General features: G+C 38.0%; 2 protein-coding genes across 4 annotated transcripts; one reads left to right on the top strand and one right to left on the bottom strand.

The window, feature by feature from the left end:
- The first annotated feature begins 1,468 nt into the window (after window positions 1–1,468).
- Window positions 1,469–12,530, top strand: THEMIS2 (thymocyte selection associated family member 2). The gene is made up of 6 exons (XM_007440036.3): window positions 1,469–3,158; window positions 5,687–5,827; window positions 8,151–8,375; window positions 9,410–10,434; window positions 10,846–11,026; window positions 12,395–12,530. The coding sequence occupies exons 1-6, from the start codon at window positions 3,065–3,067 to the stop codon at window positions 12,487–12,489; spliced, it is 1,761 nt and encodes a 586-aa protein (XP_007440098.1). The 5' UTR covers window positions 1,469–3,064; the 3' UTR covers window positions 12,490–12,530.
- RPA2 (replication protein A2) lies at window positions 11,869–21,876 on the bottom strand. 3 transcript variants are annotated; one of them, XM_007440027.3, is made up of 10 exons: window positions 21,661–21,858; window positions 20,983–21,074; window positions 20,800–20,901; window positions 19,852–19,965; window positions 19,443–19,517; window positions 17,974–18,087; window positions 17,540–17,653; window positions 15,239–15,333; window positions 13,780–13,865; window positions 11,869–12,425 (listed from the first exon to the last, which is right to left on the bottom strand). In XM_007440027.3, the coding sequence occupies exons 1-9, from the start codon at window positions 21,674–21,676 to the stop codon at window positions 13,781–13,783; spliced, it is 807 nt and encodes a 268-aa protein (XP_007440089.1). In that variant the 5' UTR covers window positions 21,677–21,858; the 3' UTR covers window positions 11,869–12,425; window position 13,780. The 3 variants fall into 3 exon arrangements, with proteins under 3 accessions (XP_007440089.1, XP_087996169.1, XP_087996170.1); XM_088140043.1 differs by lacking the exon at window positions 11,869–12,425 and having other exon boundaries at window positions 12,709–13,865; window positions 21,661–21,856; XM_088140044.1 differs by lacking the exons at window positions 11,869–12,425; window positions 17,974–18,087 and having other exon boundaries at window positions 12,709–13,865; window positions 21,661–21,876.
- Between the last annotated feature and the right edge of the window lie 638 nt (window positions 21,877–22,514).

Raw genomic sequence — 22,514 nt, 5'->3', positions numbered from 1 at the left:
CCTCCCTATGTGCAAGATGGTCCATACTCACTTTTCACAATTGCCCAGCTGTTATGACTCTTGCTGCCCCCCAAACTACTGTGGCCTCACACTACCAACATTTAAACATCTAGTTTAGTGAGTACCCAAATACTAGATTTTGGAGAGGTGGTGTGGTGTAGAGTTTTTCTTCCCTTTTTCCCAGCCCTCAAAAGTCCCTTTTATGTTGTTGAACTTTGTTGCATAATTCTGAAACACAGAATTCACGAAAATGGTAGTGTAATGGTGTTATAGAAATGCCACCCATTATTAAAATACTAAGGTTCACTGCATAAGAAAAAAATATTTTAGCACCCACATCCTACTAAAACAGCTGTTGTCAGACAACTCCATGTCTTGACTCAGTCAACTATCATTTCTATCATGATGCAAAACAAATTTAGCAAGGGGCAAGGAGTAAGCGAAGGTTTCTGTGAGTTATAAGCAACTGGGGAAAAAGGAATAATGTACTTTGGGTATATGTTGATTTTAGAAGGGAAACAGTGGAGTCCTTGGGGTTCTCTGAGGTTGGTTGTTTTCTTGTAAATTTTTAATTACCCAGCTAGGTAACATCTTCAGTGCTAGAATGGAGTTGAGTTTGCTCTCTGTTTATATACTGTGGCTTGCCCTGCCTGTGTTGGTGGGGTTTTTTCCCCCCTGGATAGTTCCTTGATTGGGGTTTTGTTTACTGCTTGATTGTATATCTGGTGATAATCTTGGTGTTAATCTCTGCTTATCTAGGTGAAGATTGCTGGTGAGGAGATGTTCTGGTCTTTTGTTTCCTTTTCATTGTCTCTTTTGAATAGTGTGTAGATGTTGTTTATCTCTATGTGCCTGTTGATGGCTACCTTGTCTGAATACCAAGCTTCCAGGAATTCCCTTGCATTTTTGGATTTAGCTTGGTCTAAGATGCTGACAGTTTCCCAGTTGAAACTATGGTTATGTCTGTCTGTGTGTTGTGAGATTAAGGAGTTTTCATCGTGTCTTCTGCTAGTTGGTGTTCATGGATGCACTCTGCTAGCCTTCTGTCTGTCTGTCCTACATAGTGGTTGTTACAGTCCACTGTATGTTGTAGATGACTCTTTTTCTTCTTGGACTACTGGGTCTTTTGGTTTACTTAAGATGTTTTGGAGGGCTAGAGTTGGTTTGTGTGCTACAGAGATGCCATGTGGTTGTAATAGTCTGTTGGTTGTTTCTGAGACATTTCTGATGTATGGCAGTGTTATCCTTTTTATAGCTTGTGTTGGTTGTGTTGTAGTAGGTTGAGTGGTCAGGCAGTTTTTGATAAAGTTGCGTGGATATCCATTTTGTTGGAAGATGTTGTATAGGTGGTCTGTTTCCTTTTTCTGCTGTTCTAGGTTGCTGCAGTGCATTTGCGCTCATTGAATAATGTTCTTACACAGCTCCTCTTGTGGGAGGTTGGGTTCTTACTTTGGTAATGGAGTACTTGGTTAGTGTGGGTTGTTTTCCGATAGACCTGAGTTTCTAATTTGTTGTTGTTTCCTCTGCTGAGGAGGATATCCAGGAAGGGTAGTGTGTTGTTGTTTTCTTCCTCTCTGGTGAAATTGATTCCTTTGAAGATGTTGTTGATACTTTCATGTGTCTTCTCTAGTTGTTCCTTTTTTATTATAACAAAGGTGTCATCTACATACCAGATCCATACTTTTGGTTGTATGCGTGGAAGTGCTATCGTTTCTAGGCGTTGCATTACAATCTCTGCTATGAGTTCTGAGAATGTGATCTCTCTGATGAAGGGAAACAATTCAGTTGCCAGAATTCCTGTAGCCTCTTTCCTTTCTTCTCTATAATTCCTGTTAAGAAGGACCTGTGAGAATCAAGCTTGAAAAGAGTAACTTCTGTTTTCACCACTGGCTATTTTTCCATTGGATAGAAAGTAAGTGTCCATATTCTTAGATGGGAACAGGCTTATCAATAATTGGAATACTTGGAAATTTTAGAAATCAGGAAAGTACTCAGATTCAGGACGGTGATTTCGAGAAAACCTGGAGGAAGTTGATGCAGTCAAATTTCTTTAGTACTGAATGGGAAATCTTTGAATAGCAAGGATGCTTATTCATTTCCTCTTTTACTTAATTACAAAAAAGAAAGAGAATGAAAAAACTTATTTATGTATCTGGGACTATGATTTCAATCAGCAAGTAACACAATTGATACCCTTGCCTCAGGGCCAGATTAAGGCCAACTGATGCTTTAAACACAGCCAAAAAATGATGTCCCTTAACAAAAGCGAAACTCTCACTCCATGAGATGGAAACAAATATAATTATCTGACAAAACCTTCAAACCAAACTTTTAAATTTTAGTCACTCACTAAACATGGCAGGTAAGGACAATTCCAAAAAAAACAACTAAAGTCAAGTGTGGCAGTGAAAGAGTTAACGGCATGATAGCTACGGGGGGGAAATTCTGTGGTGCCCCCTCCCCTGGGGGCCCTGAACATGTCCTTATTTTCTCAATGGTTAATCCAGGGTTGCCTTGCCCTTATTGTCAACCCACATTGTTGTATGAAGGGATAAGAATGCCTGATAATACTATTTTCTTTACTGTTCTATTTCTGAGTTAATACAAGGTATTGAATGACTAGGTATGATTAAATGTATGCACTGGGTTTCTACTCCTTTCTCCAAAACTGGCCTGATATATTTCATCAGAAGTTATTTCTTCCGCCTGATATTTTGCCTATTGTCAAGACAGACCAGACCATGTGGATTTCCTCTTGAACTCTCTCCTCTTACTGGCAATCTGGCCACTAGCAATATACTGTAATTAGTCCAGATTGCATAGTCCATAATTGCAACAATAGTGCAAAATTCTCACTAATAGCTGGTATCTCTTATGTCTGTGCCTTTTTGCAACTCCATCTTAGACACTAAACCCACTGTGACTTCATCTTAGACCCAAAAGCTATTGCCTGGACAACAGTTTAAAACAGGAAGTGAAAGTCACCCCATTTAACTTCCACATACGCAGTCTTCCTTCTACAAATCTACAAATTGCAGCAGTGGCACTATCTGTAAAAAGAGAGATGGAGCCTGTTTCCTTCCACCGTTATATAAGTGACCTGAATCTCCATTCCCTCCCTCGAGTAGTGAAGGTCTCTTCGGGAGTCTACTTCCAAGGTGAGTCCTGTAACAGTTTCTTGCTTGCTATGATCAGAGTCATTCTGCTAGGAAGAGATGAGGATGAAAAATTGAGTTTTCATGCTGAAAAGTTTCAGCATGAGGCAATGCTAACTTGGGCACAGTCTTTACAAGCTGGCAACTGAAATCTTGGTGCAGAACCTTTGTAATACATTAGTGCTTTGAGGAAGAGTTGACCGTTATCTTGGAGTGTTGACTTGTTCTACAATGGATCTTCCAAAAGTTCAAAGGTATAAAATATGTGCCAGTTGCTGGGAAGCATCAACAGAGAAGGGTACTGCCCCATGCCAAGCATGAAGCCTTCTCAAAACCACTTAGTTGATCACTTGGTGGGAGAAGGTGCTTAGGCAAAGATCCTAGGTCTATTTAGCAGTATTCTTATATTTTTAAGTAGCTTAAGTAATGCTACTGACAGCCATGAGGACTGTGGTCCATGGCCAAGCATTTGCAGATCCCAGTGATTGGAAGGATGAAAACAAAGTCAACTGTTGGAGGACTGAGATGGGGAAGAAAAAAAAAGGATGAAATTGCAGTTTGCTCAGGGCACCACTGTAGCTGCAAAATATTATAATAAATATTATAATGAAATTGGTATCTACATACCTGTAGTCATATATGCCATCACACTAATCTCTTTCATGGTAAGCAACAATATGCAAAGGAAAGAAACAGTAAAAAGAAATTAAAGGGAGGAGATAAAAAAGGAAATATAGCTAAATCTAGTTTACACACCCTTCTACTCTTCTGTCCTTGCAAACCATTCTTCTCTCTACTACATCCATACACTACCTCATATATTGCTTTTTCTTCTTTCAACTCTCACTTCTTTCAGGATCCCATCAACTCCATCCATGAATTTTTCAATCTTTCTGTCAACCCATTAATTCTTCCTTCATATATTTGTTATATGATTCAACCTTATTCATTCCCTTTGTAAATAACAGGAAATCATACTTCACGATATATATCTTTTAGCACTTTCATTCATAATTAAACCTACACCTTTACTTCCCTTCATGTATTCATCAACTCCACCTACGTAGTGGCATATGGAATAAGCCCAGAATAGTGTAGAGACCAGATGTGCTTTCAGAAGCTTGCCCTGAAGCTTTGCGGAAGGAGAACTAACGTTTACAGAAAGTGAAAATTGGAAAGCAAATACAGCGTGTAATCCATCACATACTTCAGTATTCATGAATGATTTATACTTCATAGGGTTATGACTTAGATGTCAGGCATTATGGGCCTTTCAGTATATGTGGCTGGAATAAAAATATGTTTGACTAAATGGATGAAGGAAGCAGGGGAAAAAAAAAAATCAGAAAAGAAATCTCAGGGGGAGGGCAGCCCACTAATTAAAACTAAAGGCTGTAAACATGAGATTCTAATATTATATTATGTTAACTGGTTCTCAGTTCCTTCCTGGCATGTTTCAAAGCTGATACTAATCTGTCAACCCTTTAATGGTTTGGGATAATACGTTCCTTATCCAAATACTAAAATGATCTTTTGAAGTCTGCTTAAGATACCCTCCTATTCTGAGATATAACTGCTCAGGCCTTCTCAGTGGTGGACTACAGCATTGAAGTATCTGCCCAAATAAAGCATATTTGGTGCTTACTTTATTTCTTTGGCCCTCAGTTGAATTTGAATGAGAATTGGCACTTTCCTTTGTGTTGCAGGTAGTCCTCGCTTAATGACTGCCCTGTTTAGCAATCATTCAAAGTTACAATGGTGCTGAAAAAGTAACTTTACAACCAGTTCTCACAATTACAACCGTCGTGTCCCAGCGGTCACATGATTGAGATTCGGGTGCTTTGCAGCTGGCAGTTGTTTATGACCGTTGCAGCATCCTGCAGTCATATGATCACCATCTGCACACGTCAGCTTCCAACAAACAGAGTCAATGGAGAAGCCAGCAGTAAAATTGCAAGTCACAGTCATGTGATGTCTTGCTTAGTGACTGTGTGATTCATGTAACGACCACAGTGGAAGTGAGGTCATAAGTCTATTGTGGTCATGTCTCACTTAACAACTGTGTTGCTTAGCGATGGAGTTGCTGGTCCCAATTGTGGTAATTAAGTGAGGACTACCTGTATTTAAATAACAACAGGTTATGGGTTTAGAATATTTTCCCCCATTGATCAGCACTTTGCGTTATTAAATTGCAATCTTGCCCACATTTATTTAAGAGGAAAAAAAATATCTTTGAACTTTGAACGAATATGCCTCCGAGTAGACATATGCAGAATTATCTGGCATGTCTGCTAACCATCACATATACTTATGACAAAGCTAAGCCTCACTGAGCACAACGGGACTTTAATCTGAATAAATATCTTTAGAACTTGGTCCTGGATGTATGTTTAACATGCTTGTATCCCAAAATAATTTTGGTTACCTTTTTTTTAAACAAAACTGTTTAATACCTCAATTTTAAATTTCAGATTTCTTGGAAAATTCAGCTTTGCTCAAAGGTGATAATCAAGATGTTCTGTTTTCTATAGGCTCTGTTTATGAACTTTCAGGCAATGAGTGTTGCCTGTCAACAGGAGATCTGATGAAAATTATAGATGTTCAGCTTCAGGAGGTCATCTGTGAGAATGCGAAAAGTGGACATGCTTTTGTGCTTCCACCAGATTTTAAAGGTTGGTCCATTAAGTGCTGTTCCCTGCTTGCTCTAGCACAGTTATAAGGCAAATCCTCTGTAACCCAAAGATTACAGATTTAATCCTTGTTATCCCCAAAACCATGCAGCAAATAACAGTTGAATTCACACAACCACGCTATATAGTTCACTGTGTAAGCCACAGGGTTCACATAACATTGAACATTGAAAACAAACAAACCATATTGTGGTTTAGTTTGTAGTGTAAACCAAGTGAATGGGAAAGTTTTCTGCCAGAACTTTAGGGGACTAGTACCAGAAAAAGATTCACAGCTCCTGGCTGTGGGGGTAAGGAAAGAGTACCTATCAATTTTTATTATTGTTGGTTGCATGGTCAGCCAAACGTTTAGACTGGATTTGGCATCTTTATCCACCTATTGAGTCCTTCCCAAAGACCTGGGATAGGCAGATGTAGTTGTTTGATGGTGTTCAAGGTATCGTCGCAGGATATAAGCAGTTCAATGTAAAGCTGCCTTTTGCAATTGACTGATGGTGATTTTGTCAATGCCGATGGTCTTCGGGTATTTTGGGATTGGACCCAAGGCTCCTATTACTATTGGTATTATCTTTGCTGCTATTATTATTATTATTATTATTATTATTATTATTATTTCACCTTTGCTCCCAGGATGCACTATTTACAAGATTTTCTGGTTGAAGAGCCAAAATAGCCAACTTTGGTTACTATTGTACTTCACTTGGTAACATGCACCATATGTTCCCAGATTTTATTTATCTAAATGTGATTTTTTTTTTATGAATTCTAGTCTGTATTTAATGTTTTAGTGGAAACTCTGACCAAGCCACATTTCTTAATCACCTTTGGAATTACTTTTTACTGCTTTTGAAATATTAAGAACCTTTGGAACAGCAAGTTTTTATTGCATTCACTGGGTGAGTTTCCTTCTTCGCCAAAGAAGTTTTAAGTATGAGTTCAAGGATTTAGAAAAATATCTTTTTTTGGAATAAACAGCAAAAGGATGTTTAGAGTATTGATTCTGGAAACTTAAAAATGGACCCTTCCTTCCTTCCTTCCTTCCTTCCTTCCTTCCTTCCTTCCTTCCTTCCTTCCTTCCTTCCTTCCTTCCTTCCTTCTTTTTCTTTCTTTTTTTCTTTCTTTCTTTCTTTCTTTCTTTCTTTCTTTCTTTCTTTCTTTCTTTCTTTCTTTCTTCTCTTTTTCTTTTTTATTCCTATATTTTTGTAGTTCACATTGGTTTGTATTTTTTCTAATTGTAATCTTTAATAAAAATTATCTGAAAATGGATTTGAAATGAGAACTTGTAATTAAATATAAGAATCCTCCCATGGGAGTCTGTGGTTGTTTTGTTTTTTTTGGAAAAATAACATGATAAGATGGGACTTTGAATGTTCGGTACTAGAGGGAACCAGAAGAAACTAAAGATCACATTTAAAAGAGAATACTCAGATTTGATACACTAGTACAGAATGGAGCACAACACTAACAGTAGATGCTTTTATGGAGATTTGGGAATTATGGAGTCAGAAATTAATTTTAAGAATGTCTAACATCATAAGATGGATTCTGTACAAATGTTTTACAGAAGAGGAGCAAACTACATAGGATAAGATTGAAACTGATTTCAATATGGATTTAGAAATGACAAGTTACAAGAATGATATGGAAAAAGATGATATACTAGATATTCAAATGATACCGGTTGATGTTTTGATAACTGAAAAGCATATGCAAGTACCAAACCAGAAGAATGATACTGGATTTACAAAAGAGGTCTCTTAAAAGTTTTAAAGGATTTACTGAGAGGAGATAAAGAGAAGATAAAAAGAAATCAAGCTCGAGGACATTATTTTAAGGGATTAAAAGTCAAGATTATTAAAAGTACAGGGAAGGGAGTTGGCTTATTTCATCAAGGTTAAAATAGTTAGGTAGTTATTCCTAGTAACCCTTAATGGACTTTTGCTGACTAGGAAAGATTGACTAGGCTTTAAGATTTTGTTCATAGTTAAAGGAAGTGATATGGGAAGAAGGAAGTATTTGTTTGCATTTTAAGAGATGGTGACAAATTACCAAAATTGTTTGTACTTGTGATGAAGGGGGTTTCTTTCTTTTTCTTTCCTTCTTTTTCTTTCCTTTCTTTTTCTCTTTCTTTCTCTTTTTTTCTTCCTTTTTCTTTCTTCTTTCTTCTCTTTCTTTTTCTTTTTTATTCCTATATTTTTGTAGTTCGCATTGGTTTTTATTTTTTCTAATTGTAATCTTTAATAAAAATTATCTGAAAATAGGGTAAACAAAAAGTAACACCCTTCTGGTTTGCAAAATCCCACAGGTTATTTTCAACCCAGCTCTGAGTCACCGCATCAAAGGAAACCTTCCATTCTAACTTCCCCCTTCAGTAAGGGCAAAGTTTTAGGTTCTCAAGAGAAAAAAAACTTCACACTTTGGGATGTTTTGCAATCTTCAACCATGAGGCACAAAAGGTTAAAATGTGATGAAATCAGCAAGGATGACTTTCAGCTTTATCCTGTCTATAAAGTCAAAGTAATAATGCACTGTAAGTATTTAGACAAAATTTGTTTTATTCTAGGCTGCAAAAATTAGAAAAAGAAGACAATATTAGATCTGCCCTTGCAAATCAGAAAGGCAGATTTCAACCGAATGTTAAAAAAATATTCTTAACAATAAGAGTTCAACAGCAGAAACAGCTACCTTCAGTGAATGGGCGTAGGCAGAAGCTAGACAGCCATCTGTGAAGGATGCTTTGATTTAAAGCCCCAATAAGAAAAAGAGAGTTAAAAGCATAATTAGCTGGCAGCTGAAAGTCAATTACAAGTGTGTGCTGGTGCTTGCCTTTAAAATTCTAAAATGGCTTAGGAACCAAGCCCCTGAAGTCCCACTCAGCCATATCTTAATATTTTACAATACTTCCCTATATCGTGTCTTATTGTACTATTGAAAACATGCTATATAATCACTAGGAGACAATTTTCTCAGCAGTGGGCCCCTGGTTTGGGACAGTACCTTTATTAAGAAGGTATATTGGCGTTTACTTCACAATCTTTTCACTGCCAGATTGACTTTTTCTTCCTATAGCCCCAAGCATTTGATTTGTATAATCCACCTATCTGTTTCATCAATTGTTCTTTCTGGCCTTTTAATATGATGTTAAAAAATCAGTCTTGGATTGTATTAGCTTTTATAGCAATAAAAGTTCAAAATTTTACTGGATTCTATTAGATTTTACATAATTTATTGTCTATTGTCCTATACCATTCTGAAATCTGATTTGATCAAAGTGGCAAAAAAAAATTCAATAAACCAACAATAATAAAACATAACAACTAACAAAAAGAGTAAGTTCACAGCTTTTTTGAAAAAGGGGGCGATGTTATAAATCAAAATTATATAGATTGTGGTCAGAATCTATAAAAAAGCCCAGGAAAGGTTAAAGTCCTGAATTTGAGAACTTTCATAAAAAACAACTCTCTTTTTCATAGCCTGAATTTCAAAACAGAATGCCTTGTGTAGAAAACGTTAACTAGCCATAGAATCATAGCTGTTTTAACGATGTGGTCATTTTCCTTCCAGTTCGAAAGGATGTAGTGACAATTGACTCAGCCCTGGATATTGAGGTAATGGATGTGACTGAAGAGTTTCAGCACATTCAATTTATCAAGCCATTGATGCTGAGTGAAGTCTTAGCGATGAATGGGGTGCTGCCCGTGGAGGCTGAGATCCTTGGGGAGCCAGAAAACCCATCTGTCTTCCAGAGCAAATGGATCCCCCACCTTCACAAGGGCCAGAGGTTACACATCCATAGCAAGGCATCATCATGGAAGATACTGGCTTCTGCTCCCAAAGGCAAGACCCAGACCTGCTATTTCCTCATCTCCAGCAACTATGAAGGTTGTTTCCGAAGATGCCCACGCAGATTCAGCACCACTTCAGAGTTAGCCCTCAGCTTGGCCACAACCAAGCAAATGCATGTAGTGGTCACCAAAGACCATGAGAGCACTGAAGGGGAATTTCCCTTGTTCAGTGTAGGTGACCGGCTAGAGGTGTTGAGGCTGGTGAAGGCTAGTGATCTTTCAGCAGTTGACCTGCTTGTCTGTGATAGAGACAATGGAGATGAGGACAAAGAACAGATACAGATTCCCCTATTCTTGGAAGCTGGCTTTGTGGAGGACATCCGTGACAGCAGGAAATATACCCTCAGTGAAGTAGTGGAATACCTACATTTGCCTTGTGAAGTGAAAGTGATAGCCAGTGATCACAATACATATCCTCTAGGCTGTGTCTCCTTCCTGACTTTGGAGGCCCAGATCACAGAACCTTTTCTCACAGTCAGTCTGGCTGAGAATCCAAACCTCACATTTGAGCTTCCTCCTGAATGGCTAGACATCCCCCTCTTCTTCACTGAAGGCTCAGCAAAGCCCACACCTCTCACCAGGCCACCCACTGTTGAAGAGCTGTCTGAGGCATTTTATTACCAGTTGTTAAAGAAACTGCCTAGCAATGTGCCAGCACCCCCAAGACCCCCAAAGAAGAAAAATTCTACACACAACTCTCTCCAGAGGCCTAACAAAGGGCAGAAAGCAGCAGAATCTTCCAAGGTATTTGCTAACGGGAACAGTGATGGAAGGGGGAAAAAATGCAGCCGCAGAAGCAGGAATAGTAACATTTTAACTGTGATAAGTTTTTGCTTTGACCAATTTGCAGATTGAAAAATTGCCCCTGAATTATTAAAGGTGCTCCAAAGGTATCAAGCAGCACATTTTTAAACAAAGGGGTTTATAATTTGTATTTGATGTACTTCAGGAAACTATGGATGACAAGTATTCCAAAAGAAACGCTCCCCTTCCACACTCAGTACTAAGGCTCTTGATGCTGATGGTATCTTCGTTGTTCTTAAGGGGAGAATGGCAATAGGAAGATTTCAAGTCTCACAACACCCATAGGTGGACTTTTGTTTTGATTCAGTATGATTTATGTTAAGAGCAAACTGTCTTCTTATTGTTTTCTAGCACTACCTGCCTTCTAGCAAGGTCAGTAGCGTGTCTCCACAATCTGCAGAGCTTTTCTTCCCTCGGTCTAAACAAAAAAGCGCAGATCATGATACCTGGAACAATTCAAACCCGTATACCATAGAATATGGACATCAGAGATTTCAGGAAGTCACAAAAAATCCTTCCAAGAACACCACAGGTAGAATTCATTTTCTCTTTATGTCGTTCCCATTAAAAGCCTCTCAATATAACAAAATGAGCACGAGTTTGGTGTAGTGGTTAAGGCACCAGGCTAGAAACTGGGAGACTGTGAGTTCTAGTCCTGCCTTGGACACAAAGCCAGCTGTGGGTGACCTTGGGCCAGTCACTCTCCCTCAGTCTAGGAAGAAGGAAATGGGAAACTACTTGACATCTTGTAGTCATCAGGAGTCAAGACTGACTCAAAGGCACTACAGGTAGTCCTCACTTAACAACCACAATTGGGACTGGAATTTAGGTCACTAAATGAATCATGTGACCGGACCCGATTTTATGACCTTTTCTGCAGTAGTCTTTATGTGAATCACTGTGGATCAAGTAGTTGTTAAGTGAATTGCATGGTTCCTCATTGATTTTGCTTCCTGGAAGCCGTTGGGAAGGTTGCAAATGGTGATCAATGACCCCGCAACACTGCAACCATCGTAAGTGCGAGGTGGTTGCCAAGTGCCTGGATTCCAATCACGTGACCACAGGGGCACTGCAACAGTTGTTAACTTCAGGCACCGGTTGTAAGTAGCATTTTAAAATGCCATTGTAACTTCGAACAGTTGCTAAACGAACTGTCATTAAGCAAGGACTATCTGTATATGTATAAAAAAATAAATAAAAATAAAACCAAAGCAACCATATTCTGACTAGACTGGAAAATTTAGTTAAGAATTCTTCAGAAATATGCAAGCAAAGAAAGGGCCTCACCAGCAGCAAAACACACATCTTGCATATGGAAGACCCCAGGTTTAAGCTGTGTCATTTCCAATCATACTAATTAGATGATTATAGTCAATTTTGCAAGTCAAAAACAGCAAAGTTTATTATATTTAATTTCTGTTAGTAAGTAGCCATCATAGAACTGCAGTTAAGCATCAAAAAACCCTTCCCTATCTAAGCACTAATCCATCATAAAATCATACATGATAAAAAGAGAATTTAGGACAGGATTAAAATACAAAGTAATATGGCAGAATAGCCTAGTTTATGCTTGCTAGTTTTCATATATAATGAGAAAAATTCCTGGCTAGAAACATAATAAAGCCAGAGTCTAGAGTTTTTAAAATTTTGAGTCCTTTGCTTTGATATGTTATTAGGCGTATCTTATTACTTGGAAAGAGATGACTTCAAATGCTGTTCAGCTACACTTAGTGACTGGTGTTTGGACTGTAGAGAATTCAGTGTCTTCCTTAGGCTCGTTATTTTTTTTTTATAGCTGGCACCTCCTGGAGGATGTTGAAATACTTGTTATCTCTGCTTTTTAGCACATAGGCAGGAAAGGAAATTTTAACTATTTTAAATAAAGCATGTTTCTTTTCAGGAACAGCCTTCTGTGACAATTCCGACCATGACTATGAAGAAATAAATGAAGAAATGAATGTAACAATCCACAAAATGCAAAATGCAACTATTTAATACCAAGAAGCATCTACAGAACAATAGCCTTAATCTTTTCTTCTCATTTTCCCCCATTGTTTTTAACCAGCAGCTGACAGCCTTCTTTTCAAGTTGTGAAACACTGGACTGTGGGGGTGTAATTAGCGCTCTGATGTTCCAAACTAGCATATTCAGAGAATACAACATATGAAAAGGAAATGAACATTACAAAGCAAATTTTTTGCTTGACAGTGAGGCTTGATCTAAAGAAACTTTATTTTAAGTAACAATCATTAGCAGTGCAATAAATCAAAGTTAGAGAAGTTTCACTGTCCACCAAACTTTTGACAGCAAGAACTGCCATCCTTCCCATCTACAACAATTAGGAGGACCTAAACTTCAATGAGAAGTAGTCACACAGAACATGTGTCTCAAAAGGCAAAATCATGAGAAAGTCAGTTAACTCTTTGTCACTGAATCCCTGGGATATATCCTGCCCAGGAGTTAAAAAGATGGCATTTTGGTTTTGCAATTCCAACTAAGCTTTTACATATTCTAATTACACAAGGATATTTTCAGAACAGGAAGATTTTATTACATTTTTACATGTATTAGATGTCAGCATTGTCATCTTAACTTTCACAAGTCTTTACATTCTCAGTCAGAGTTTGAATATGTAAACTACATTTATGTCCCTATACACTCTTGTAAGCGATATCTATAATTACTGTATGAATAATCAATTAGATTCTAGGGTATGTGTTAACTCTATTTCTGAATTTAAAATAAAATTGTTAAACTAAGGATAAATCTTAGCCTACTGCTTATCTTTTGAAAGAATCCCAAAATTAAGAATTACATACTTTTTAGAATTGTACACAGGATTTCTGAATTAGGCAAAAGCTAATATTGTACAAAGCTGATAATGTAATTGTACAATGTTATGGGGCCTTCAGGTGTACAAAACTACATAGTATAATAATTAGCCAGAAGAAAACAGAAGCTGGATCAAAGTTAAAACATCTTGACATTCCAGAATTTTTGTGAAATGCAAAGTATCTTAGATTGAAAATCTAGCTGTAAATAAACTACTGCTATATTAGTAAAAAAAAAAAATTAAGGATGATTCCATTTACAGAAAAAGGCAGAGAAACCTGAAAGACAAATTTAAACCATGGAAAAGAAACAGAGCTGGATGGAGGCATCTGCTCAAGGCATGCCCCATTCAATCTATGTGTTACCATCAAGAGTACTTCAAGACCTAAATCAGGCAAAACAGTCTTGGATCCAATAAAACTTTGGATTCAGATTATTATAAATCAACCAGACCTTAGTCAGCATCTGTAGACTTGAAATGCTCATCATCAATAGTGGAATATATATGTCCCTCGCTGCTAAGAAACTCAACAGCTTTCCTGGATGGAAGGAAGGGAAAAAATAAAATAATTTCTTCAGTGAAACTCAAAACTTAAACTTTATTATGGCTAAAGAGCAGCATAGAACAATATATATTTTATATACAATATAAAAAGAAAAAAAATCACATGAAGAGGGGGAAATATACAAAACCAATCAGGCTATAATTAAAATTGCCACAGTAGGTACTAATAACCAAATATAAAATAAAAGTCAAAGCTATAAGAATATATAATCCTGAACAGTAATAAAATGGATAAAATCAAGATAAATCTAGAACCATTATAAAATTATCCTATATAAAAATACTAGGCAATACATAAAACAGGAAAATGTCAGTTCATTAATAAGTGAATCTAAAAACCCTGGCCAAAATAAATGCATGTATGTTAGATGTGATTAACTATTCCCAAAAAGTTATTACAAAGGAACTAGGAAAGAAGGTGAAAAAAAGTCTGAGAAACAAAAAGTTATTGGTAACATTTTGGATGAACTAATACCTTCCTGATCTGACATATTGCCACAAAATTTTGCTACATCATGGTGGAGCTCCTGTCAGACAATAAGAAAGATGTGCAGAAATGCCTTGGATGACTTGGGGATTTCTCTACCGTATTACCAAAACATAGATTACCAAAAGAGAGAACACATTGGAAGAGCCACTTGGAATTATCAAGGGCAAACACTTTATTGTATATACAGTATCTTCTACTATCATGGCAATTTTTGCTCAATTGCTTCCATTCCCCCTTAGAGATAGATAACTTTGAGGAATCCCTTTAAAAGTTAAAAAAAAAAAAAAACCAGGAATACCCATTTACTGCATTCCTCACATAGACTGAACATCCAGAGCCAGAGGAGCTCAGCCTTACTCTGGAGATACCTCAAAACAAATCCAGTGAGGAAGGATGAAAAACTGAAAAAGTTAATCTAACCTGGGAACATTCAGGGGGATAAGAAAATAGATTACAGTGTTAACATTTTGAGGAGCCACAAAACAAAGAAACTATTTTTTTTTTCAAGAGAAGATAAAACAAACACCACCACTGGAGCAGCTCAGAAAGCTAAGGCCAAAAGTGTCTGTGTAAAGACTGTCCGCATTATCCTGCAAAGTTCTCTGAAAGGATCAAATACATAATACGCAAAAGGGTTAGGAATGTAGAAATTGCTTAATATGTATTACTCTGGCTATAGAGCAATACAATTCTGAAAAGCCTTCAGTAGGAAAAGTAAACCTTATCCTAACTTTGCTTTCAGCACTGTACCACAGGTGCTGATTTAAGGTTTAAAAGGAATCAATATGACTTCCTTTCAGTATAGGAGCATCAAGAGCCCAGAATGTCAAAAGTCTAAGTTCCCAGTCTGTACATACTTGAGCGTTTGAAGATTAATATTATGCAGCTGAGACTCCAGATCATGAAGACTTATCCCTTCGGTAGTCATGCAGCTTTTAATCAAATTCAGAACCTTCAAAAAGCAAGAGTTCAGACAGTTATTCAAATGCGAATGCAGAACAGACCCAACAGAAGTTTAAAAAAAATAAATAAATTCACATTACTGTTAACTTCAATACACAAGTTTTACAGAAACTGTTTTCAACTTTCAAGAGTAGAAATCGGTAGTGATATAAAAAGGAGCAGACACTGCAGTCTTTTTTCAGATATAAGGGCTTTCTAGGTTTATAAGAGAAAACACACATGCTAGCAGGCCGTTTGTATTTCTTCAGAAATCAGTTTAATGCCTTTTAGTTCAGAATTTTATTCTTGTCTTTTTTTAAAAGATTTGGCTTTTTATACTATTCTTTCTCCACACGAGTAATAAAAACTTTTTAAACTGCTGTATTATTATTGTATATTGTCTTCATTATTTTTAATAGAAAGGGAAAAGTGTCCATCCTTGAACTGTAAAAATGATTTGGATTAGCTAATTTTTGAGAAACATGTGAATTGATAAATCAAATAGTTTGTTTTCTATTTAAGTTCAAGGATGCTCATAGCAAGAAGTGCCAGTCCACAATAAACTGCAGCCAACACACAAAGATGGAGCAAAACAGAGGCGTGTACAAAAGAGAAAATGTGTTTCATTTTGTGCATGAAACAAGCACACTGTGGCTCAGTTCAGCCAGAGCCTTCCAGATGGCTTGCAGTCTGTCTGAACTGAATCCAGAACAGTGTGTTTGCACCGTGTTTTGATAAGAATCTTGAACTGAGGCTGCATAGAAATATTAATAAAGAAGGAAATCCAGAAAGGTCTTATAATGTCCATTTGGTATGGCTTGTGCGCCTCCCTCGTTCTCTCCTCTCCCGTGTGGCCTGAGCATCTGCCAAGGCCTCCACCAACCTTCCCAGCAACTTCCTTTTCCTTAGCCATTGCACTCAAATTCAAAGACAGCAGACATGACTGGGTCACTTGGCCCTCCATCCCGTCTTCCCAGCACTTGTCCTTCCCTTCCCTTCATTGCTGTGACTGATGCCCTTGCCTTTTCTCTGCATCTCCCACCCTACTTGCAGTCAGAACACAAGTATTTTGGGTCTGGGCCTGGACCATCTGAAACTGGCTGCTCTGCCACTGAATGTTTTACACATCCTAGAGCAAAGCCCTTAACTGCAGGAGTCAATCACAGCTTAGTGTATCCAAAAGGATTTCTTCATCCCTGAAAAAAATTAATGACCCAATCAAAAGAATTATGTCATTGACAAAATATCAGCTAGGGAGATAGCAAGGTCATAATTATCTCTTTGCACTGAGATGCTCAACAGAAGCTGCCAAGGTTAGTGCCATGATTTTGCCTTTCCACTGTACGGCACAATCAGGCACCTTGGAAAGGCCTCACAAGCAGCAATCTCTCATGTTACAATTAAAAGTGGTTTATTTATTTGTGTATTAGATTTATATCCTGATGACCTCCAGAAATTCATGAAGATATACATAGCCTATGTTCCGCTAATTTTCCTCACACCAACCCTTTGAGGTAAGCTGGAATAAGAGACAGTAACTCAGTCACCCACTGAGAGTGGACTTGAACCTGAATCACCCCAGTCTTAATACCTAAACCATTACAGTACTGTAGAGGCATTTCCTCCTGATTAGGAACTACACTTATTATTGTTGGCTGCAGAGGTCCACAGGGACCTGTAATGGTGGTGATGTAATTGGACGGGTGGCCCCCAAAATTTAACTATTTGGCCATTGAATTTTAACATCATGATCTCAGAAGGTTCAGGGAACTACTTGGGGGCCTGGGAGACCTGTCATGCATCCTGTAGGTTGCTCAGCCCCGCTTTATTCTTTCAGCTATTTAACTATTACACTGTAATTTCCCTTCCAACTTCTTAAAAATAGGGTGACTAGACCTGAGCCGCAAAAATCCAGACAGCCATTAGTGGCAGTAAAGAATATACGTTTCCAGGATTTAGTGTTGTCTGGATTTATGCAGCCCTATTAAATGACAAGTTGGTTGTGCTTAGTCTTGCCCTAGATTTCTACCATTGCAATGAAGTTAGATGTGACAAATCCCAGGAATACAGTTTGTGTGCAAAAGTGAAATTAGTGAGAAGCAGGTAACAATATCTGACCCCTTCTGTAGGTGCATAGAGACGTTTAAGAAGCTTCCTTTCTCCCCAGAGAAAAAATCTGCTGGCATGCCCAGAATTGACCTGGTAACTACACATACTTGACTCTGGTGTGGGGTAAGACCATGCATTGGCAAGGTACCACTTCCTCCAGCACTTGACACACTGTTCGTCTCAAATACACCGAATGACTGAGGCATCTTCGTAGATTTGGGCTAAATGTCAGGAAAAGATACAATAGCCAATTATGAAACTTTATATTCCTGCATGTGTAAAATAAGAAGTTTTAGGAAAGACAAATGATGAATCAATTCTGAAAGAAAATGCTAGACATTAGATTCTAGCTGGTCGTAACAACAATGCCATTTGTTAAAGCTCTTCACATCTTTCAGTCAACTGTTTGCCCCTTTCGGCAACCTGCAGCCACCCCGATATATTAAGATTGCTTCTTCCAGGATGGCCAGCCAGTTTGTCTAAGCGTATGTGGCTAGGCCAGGAAAGGCTGAATTAGTGCATGTTTTGCTTCTACACATACCATGTTGTCCTTTCTAAGGCTCAAGTGCGCATTGACAACTTCAAGCAGATGTGTAGTAAATTCGTTCATATCCTCCAGGGGCATAATCTTGAATGCAACCAGGCTCTTTTTGTTCTGGAATTTTAAAGGAATATTAAATACTCTTGGCCAATTGCTGTCAAGAGATATACTTTTCAAAATAAGTCCCAAACATTCACATTACAGGGAAAAACAAGCCTTTTTGGTGTAAACATACCAGCAAATTCAATGTGCTTTTTTAAAACAATGGCTAAGAATATTTTTCTAATAATGTGCATGATCTTATGAAACTTTTGCTTCTTTTAGCCTCTTTTTAAAATTTAGGCTTGTCTTTTAAGTTGTTGTTTCTTAAGAATTCTAAGGGATAAAGTATTCCAAGAATACGTTATTATATGAATTTTTGTCATCTTCAACAATATTTCTAATGAATTTGACATATCTACCTTTAAAAATGTTGTGTTCTGTGTCACCAGGAATAGCAATGTTAGTTTTTCTAAATGCCAATGCTGCTTATTGTAATAATTTTGACTAATTTGCCTGGTAGCAAAATGTGGGTTTTTGACCAATAATTTCCTAGTTACGCACCAGGATTGTATTACTGGATTTTCAGGATGAGACACCTGATTACTGAGTTTAGTAAAATTATTATCTAATAAACTAAAATCATACTTTACAATCTAGAAAAATAAATTCCTGTATAATGCTTACTTTAGAATACCATCTGGATTTTTCAGGGGTGACCAATGTCTTTTCCGTAAGACATTATTCTATTATTTCTAAAAATAATTTTGTTACTTTTACTCACATTTACTTGAGCTCTTCCCTATTCTCATGCCTAGGAATTTGCCATCATGAAGTCCACTTCACTACTGTTTTTAATTATTTTTAAATGTATTGTATTTTTCTATAGCTATATTGTGCTCTGACTCACACAATGTACCAAGCCTTGGCTTGCAAAGCTGAGGCTGGCTGAATAAACGAAACTGGTCTCCTTCTCAGGCAAACAATAACAGTATGTCCAAAATGACAGAGAAAAAAACATGGTTAGTAACTAACTAGTAAATAATTTTGCTAGTAAGATGTAGCCAATTTATCTGATTGGTGAAAAAAGGGAAAGTAGCATATCTATTAGACTATAAACACATATTTACTTCATTGAAATCACAGAAAAATGTCTTAATGCACAGTTAGATTCTTAATAGTCAAGGAACACACTCAAATTAAATAGCAAGGATTTATGTCACAAGAGCACAAACCTACTTGCCATCTTCTCATCTGCACATCTGACAGAGTCACAGATAAAACAAGAGGATTTTAGATAACAGCATATAAATGTCTTTTGCTGGGGGAGCTGAAAGATCAAAATTAAGTCATTCCTTTTGCTTAAAAGAATTATCCAGCACTATGTGGCAGTTACTTATTGTCAAATGTTTCAGATCCATGGTTCTTACCTGGAAAGATCGCAGATGACCAGCCACTTTCACATAGGTTCCTGGTGGAACAACCACATTTTCACTGCCCTCCTCCTTGAATAAAAGGAAGAGACAATGATTTCTTGGAATTGACCAACAATGTTTCACAAAGTAATGCACAACCTAGAATGGCAGGATTCTATTATCTTACTTTACCTCATTGGGGAACCAAAGCTAAGTGAAGGCAAATTGCAAACTCTGTAATGCATGTATTACATTTAGATTGCAAGTTTCCTCCAGATAACTCAAGGTAGCATACAAAGTTCTCCCATTTATTTATTTATTAGCTCTAAAATGAGTATGGATCTGAACATGGACCTCCTCAGTTCTGTAACGGCCACATTTTACTACTTCTTTTCATCTATATTGAAACCCCAACGATATTTACATCAGTGTCGACCCACTGCCTCACATCCATTGGAGCTGCAGTCATGTCATCCACTTTATAGAGAATATTTGTTGGTGCTTTTTCAGCATGCTTGATTATGCCCACAATAATAACCTGCATGAAGAAACAGATGCAAGTCTCAATAAATACATGGTGGCTTCTCGTACTCATCCTTGCATTCATTAACCCCACAAATATATCCACCATGAATGGATCATGATTTGGCACAATCAAATGAAAATATGTCATACCAGAAAGGAGTAAAGTAAGTAAAACCTTTGTAAAGCTATCATGGCAGAACTAAAACCTTGAAGAGCATTCAGAAGCTTCAAATGCTGTAGAATGTTGCTGCAAGGATAGTAAACGGTGCTGGTTACTCGGCGCACATAGCACCCTTATTTTGTGAGCTGCGTTGGCTGCCAGTATGCTTCTGAGTGCAATTCAAGGTGCTGGTTGTCACCTTTAAAGCCCTTCATGGCTTGGAACCAGATTACCTGAGGGACCACCTTTCCCTGGTTCTTTCTACTAATCTGATCCAGTCTGACAGGATGGGCATGCTCCGGGTCCCATCGGCCAAAAAAGCAGGGCCCAGGAGGCGTGCTTTTTTAGTCATAGCACCCGCCCTAAGGAACATTCTTCTTCTGGAGATTGGTCCCTGCTGACCTTTTGTAAGGCCCTAAAGACTTGGTTCTGTGCCCAGGCCTGAGGCCCCAAGTGTGTGAAGGGTCCTGTCTCTTGGCTCTGCTAGCAACCGTCAATTGTGATATCTTCCTGGCTGCTGCACATTTTAATTTTTGTATTTGTGACTAGAATTATTTTTTAATTTATTTTAACATTGTTTGCCACCCAGAGTCACTTGTTGTGATGGGTGGTCATACAAATTGAATAAATAAATAAAATTAATAAATAATAAAATTAATACACAGTAAAGGGAGTTTTGAAACTTACCTGTGAAAGTTCAACTTCACGGACCCTGAAAACATCATCTACTTGTTCAGCTGAAAATAGTTGTGATACTGTACAGGGAACAATATTCTGTGATCTTGACCTCTGCAAAGAGGAAATTTTTACATTATAATCCTTTAACTGCCACTTTTTCAGAAAATAAACTGAATATATAGAAGTACATACTGATTTCTTTTCACTTTGGGTTGCAGAAGGCGATGCAAATCCTCCAGGTGATTGTGAATAGCTAGTATTGCCATAATTGTTGTCATAACCTCCTGGAATTATAATAGAAACAACATAAAAAGGTGATAAAGCTATCTTTTGCATTTTCCAGTCTCTAATTTTTCATAAGGGGTAAAAGCACATCAAGTAAATAGCAAATATATTCTATATTACTTTTTTATTCATTAAATATTAAAATAAATTAAGACCAAAACTAAAAATATGATGGAGTCATAAGTGATATCCCACAAATGAGGCAGCTTAGGAACTTGTGTCAGATGTCATGACCCAATTACTGAATCTCATCAATTATATAATGATGTCATAATGCCTGGCTGCAACGTGTTTTATCTTTTATATGCTTTTTAAAATTTTTATTTATTTTACTGTAAGCCACCTTGGGTCACGTATGTGAGAAGGGCGGCTATATATATATCGAATAAATAAATATATAAATGACGTCATAGTTTTTAATGTAATCGCGGCGTCAAATGAAACAAGAAAAAAGAAAGTTGGAGTGCGGCTCCCATGAGGCGCAGCCGTACAGACTGTGGGTGAGGGAAGCTGCTCCCACATTGCCGCCCAACTGGGGAAGGCCTTCCGAGCTCCCGCATGCAAGTTCGCGCCCTTCGCCCTCACCGTGACCGAGCCACATGCCGCAACGACAGGACGACCCACTCCTGCAAAGCCCACGAGCTCAACTCCGACTTTCCCTCAGCAGCTCGCCTTCGTAGCGCGCGCAAACACGGGCGCTCGGGATAGGCCACCTGTTGCCGCTCCCCCGGCTTTTCCCGCCCCCTTCTGTTCTCCCAACCAACCGACTCATGGAGAAACCGAAAGGGGCGGGATCTTTGAGGTGCGGGCCTGGAGGGAGGCAGAGGAGCCGGGAGAGAGAGAAGGATAGATGCTAGAATGGCGCATGTAAAGTAGTGTAGTTCCGGAACTACAACTCCCAGAATTCCTAGACAGCATACAGAAGAGAATTGCAATTCTGAGAATTGTATTCCTAGGGAAGTAGCGAACTTATTAAATAAGCTACTTCAGCTTGAGCCAACCCGGTCTCTTACATACACATCTAGCCTTCAGCTCCCCTGCTCCCCCAAGCCAGGTCGGATGGTGAAGGACGGTTGAAGCTGAAGTTCTTGTAGCCTGTGTTGGCATTCAGATTTCATTTGGAAAACTTCCTTTATTACTGGGAAACATACCCTTCTGTCATGACTACCAATTTCCCTGGCATTTGGCCATGCCATTTTCGGAAAGCGAAAGTATATGCAAGACTGCAGTACTTTTGTTTCATAAACAAAGCAGTTGAAGGTTTTACCTCTTTTTAGACTGATGCTTTGCACAAGCTAGCGAGACTCTGCAGTCTTCTCTTTATTTGCATGAGGATGTGAAGGTTTGTTGTGAGTTTCACTGGGTGAAACCAGTGATTAGTGAAACTCGTTTTTGCAATATAAAATTGGGGAATGACTCAACTTTATTGTTGATAAAGA

This window comes from Python bivittatus, unplaced genomic scaffold, assembly GCF_059951505.1.
Source record: "Python bivittatus isolate LINGU-HERP-01145 unplaced genomic scaffold, Pbiv_v1 ctg000310_np1212, whole genome shotgun sequence".
Classification (NCBI taxonomy): Eukaryota; Metazoa; Chordata; class Lepidosauria; order Squamata; family Pythonidae; genus Python; species Python bivittatus.
The sequence above is the reverse complement of the archived record's forward strand: the minus strand, read 5'-3'. Positions and strand labels throughout refer to the sequence as shown.

What these genes read in the sequence shown, in the direction of transcription:
- RPA2 (XM_007440027.3), bottom strand. An exon ending in GTGAAGTTGAACTTTCACAG is followed by an intron (nt 19,966 to 20,799) that starts GTAAGTTTCAAA and finishes TTCTTCATGCAG; the next exon opens with GTTATTATTGTGGGCATAAT. An exon ending in GTCATCTGCGATCTTTCCAG is followed by an intron (nt 18,088 to 19,442) that starts GTAAGAACCATG and finishes TTAAAATTCCAG; the next exon opens with AACAAAAAGAGCCTGGTTGC.
- THEMIS2 (XM_007440036.3), top strand. Translation starts at nt 3,065, where the DNA reads ATGGAGCCTGTTTCCTTCCACCGTTATATAAGTGACCTGAATCTCCAT. An exon ending in AGTCAAAGTAATAATGCACT is followed by an intron (nt 8,376 to 9,409) that starts GTAAGTATTTAG and finishes TTTTCCTTCCAG; the next exon opens with TTCGAAAGGATGTAGTGACA. An exon ending in TCCTTCCAAGAACACCACAG is followed by an intron (nt 11,027 to 12,394) that starts GTAGAATTCATT and finishes GTTTCTTTTCAG; the next exon opens with GAACAGCCTTCTGTGACAAT.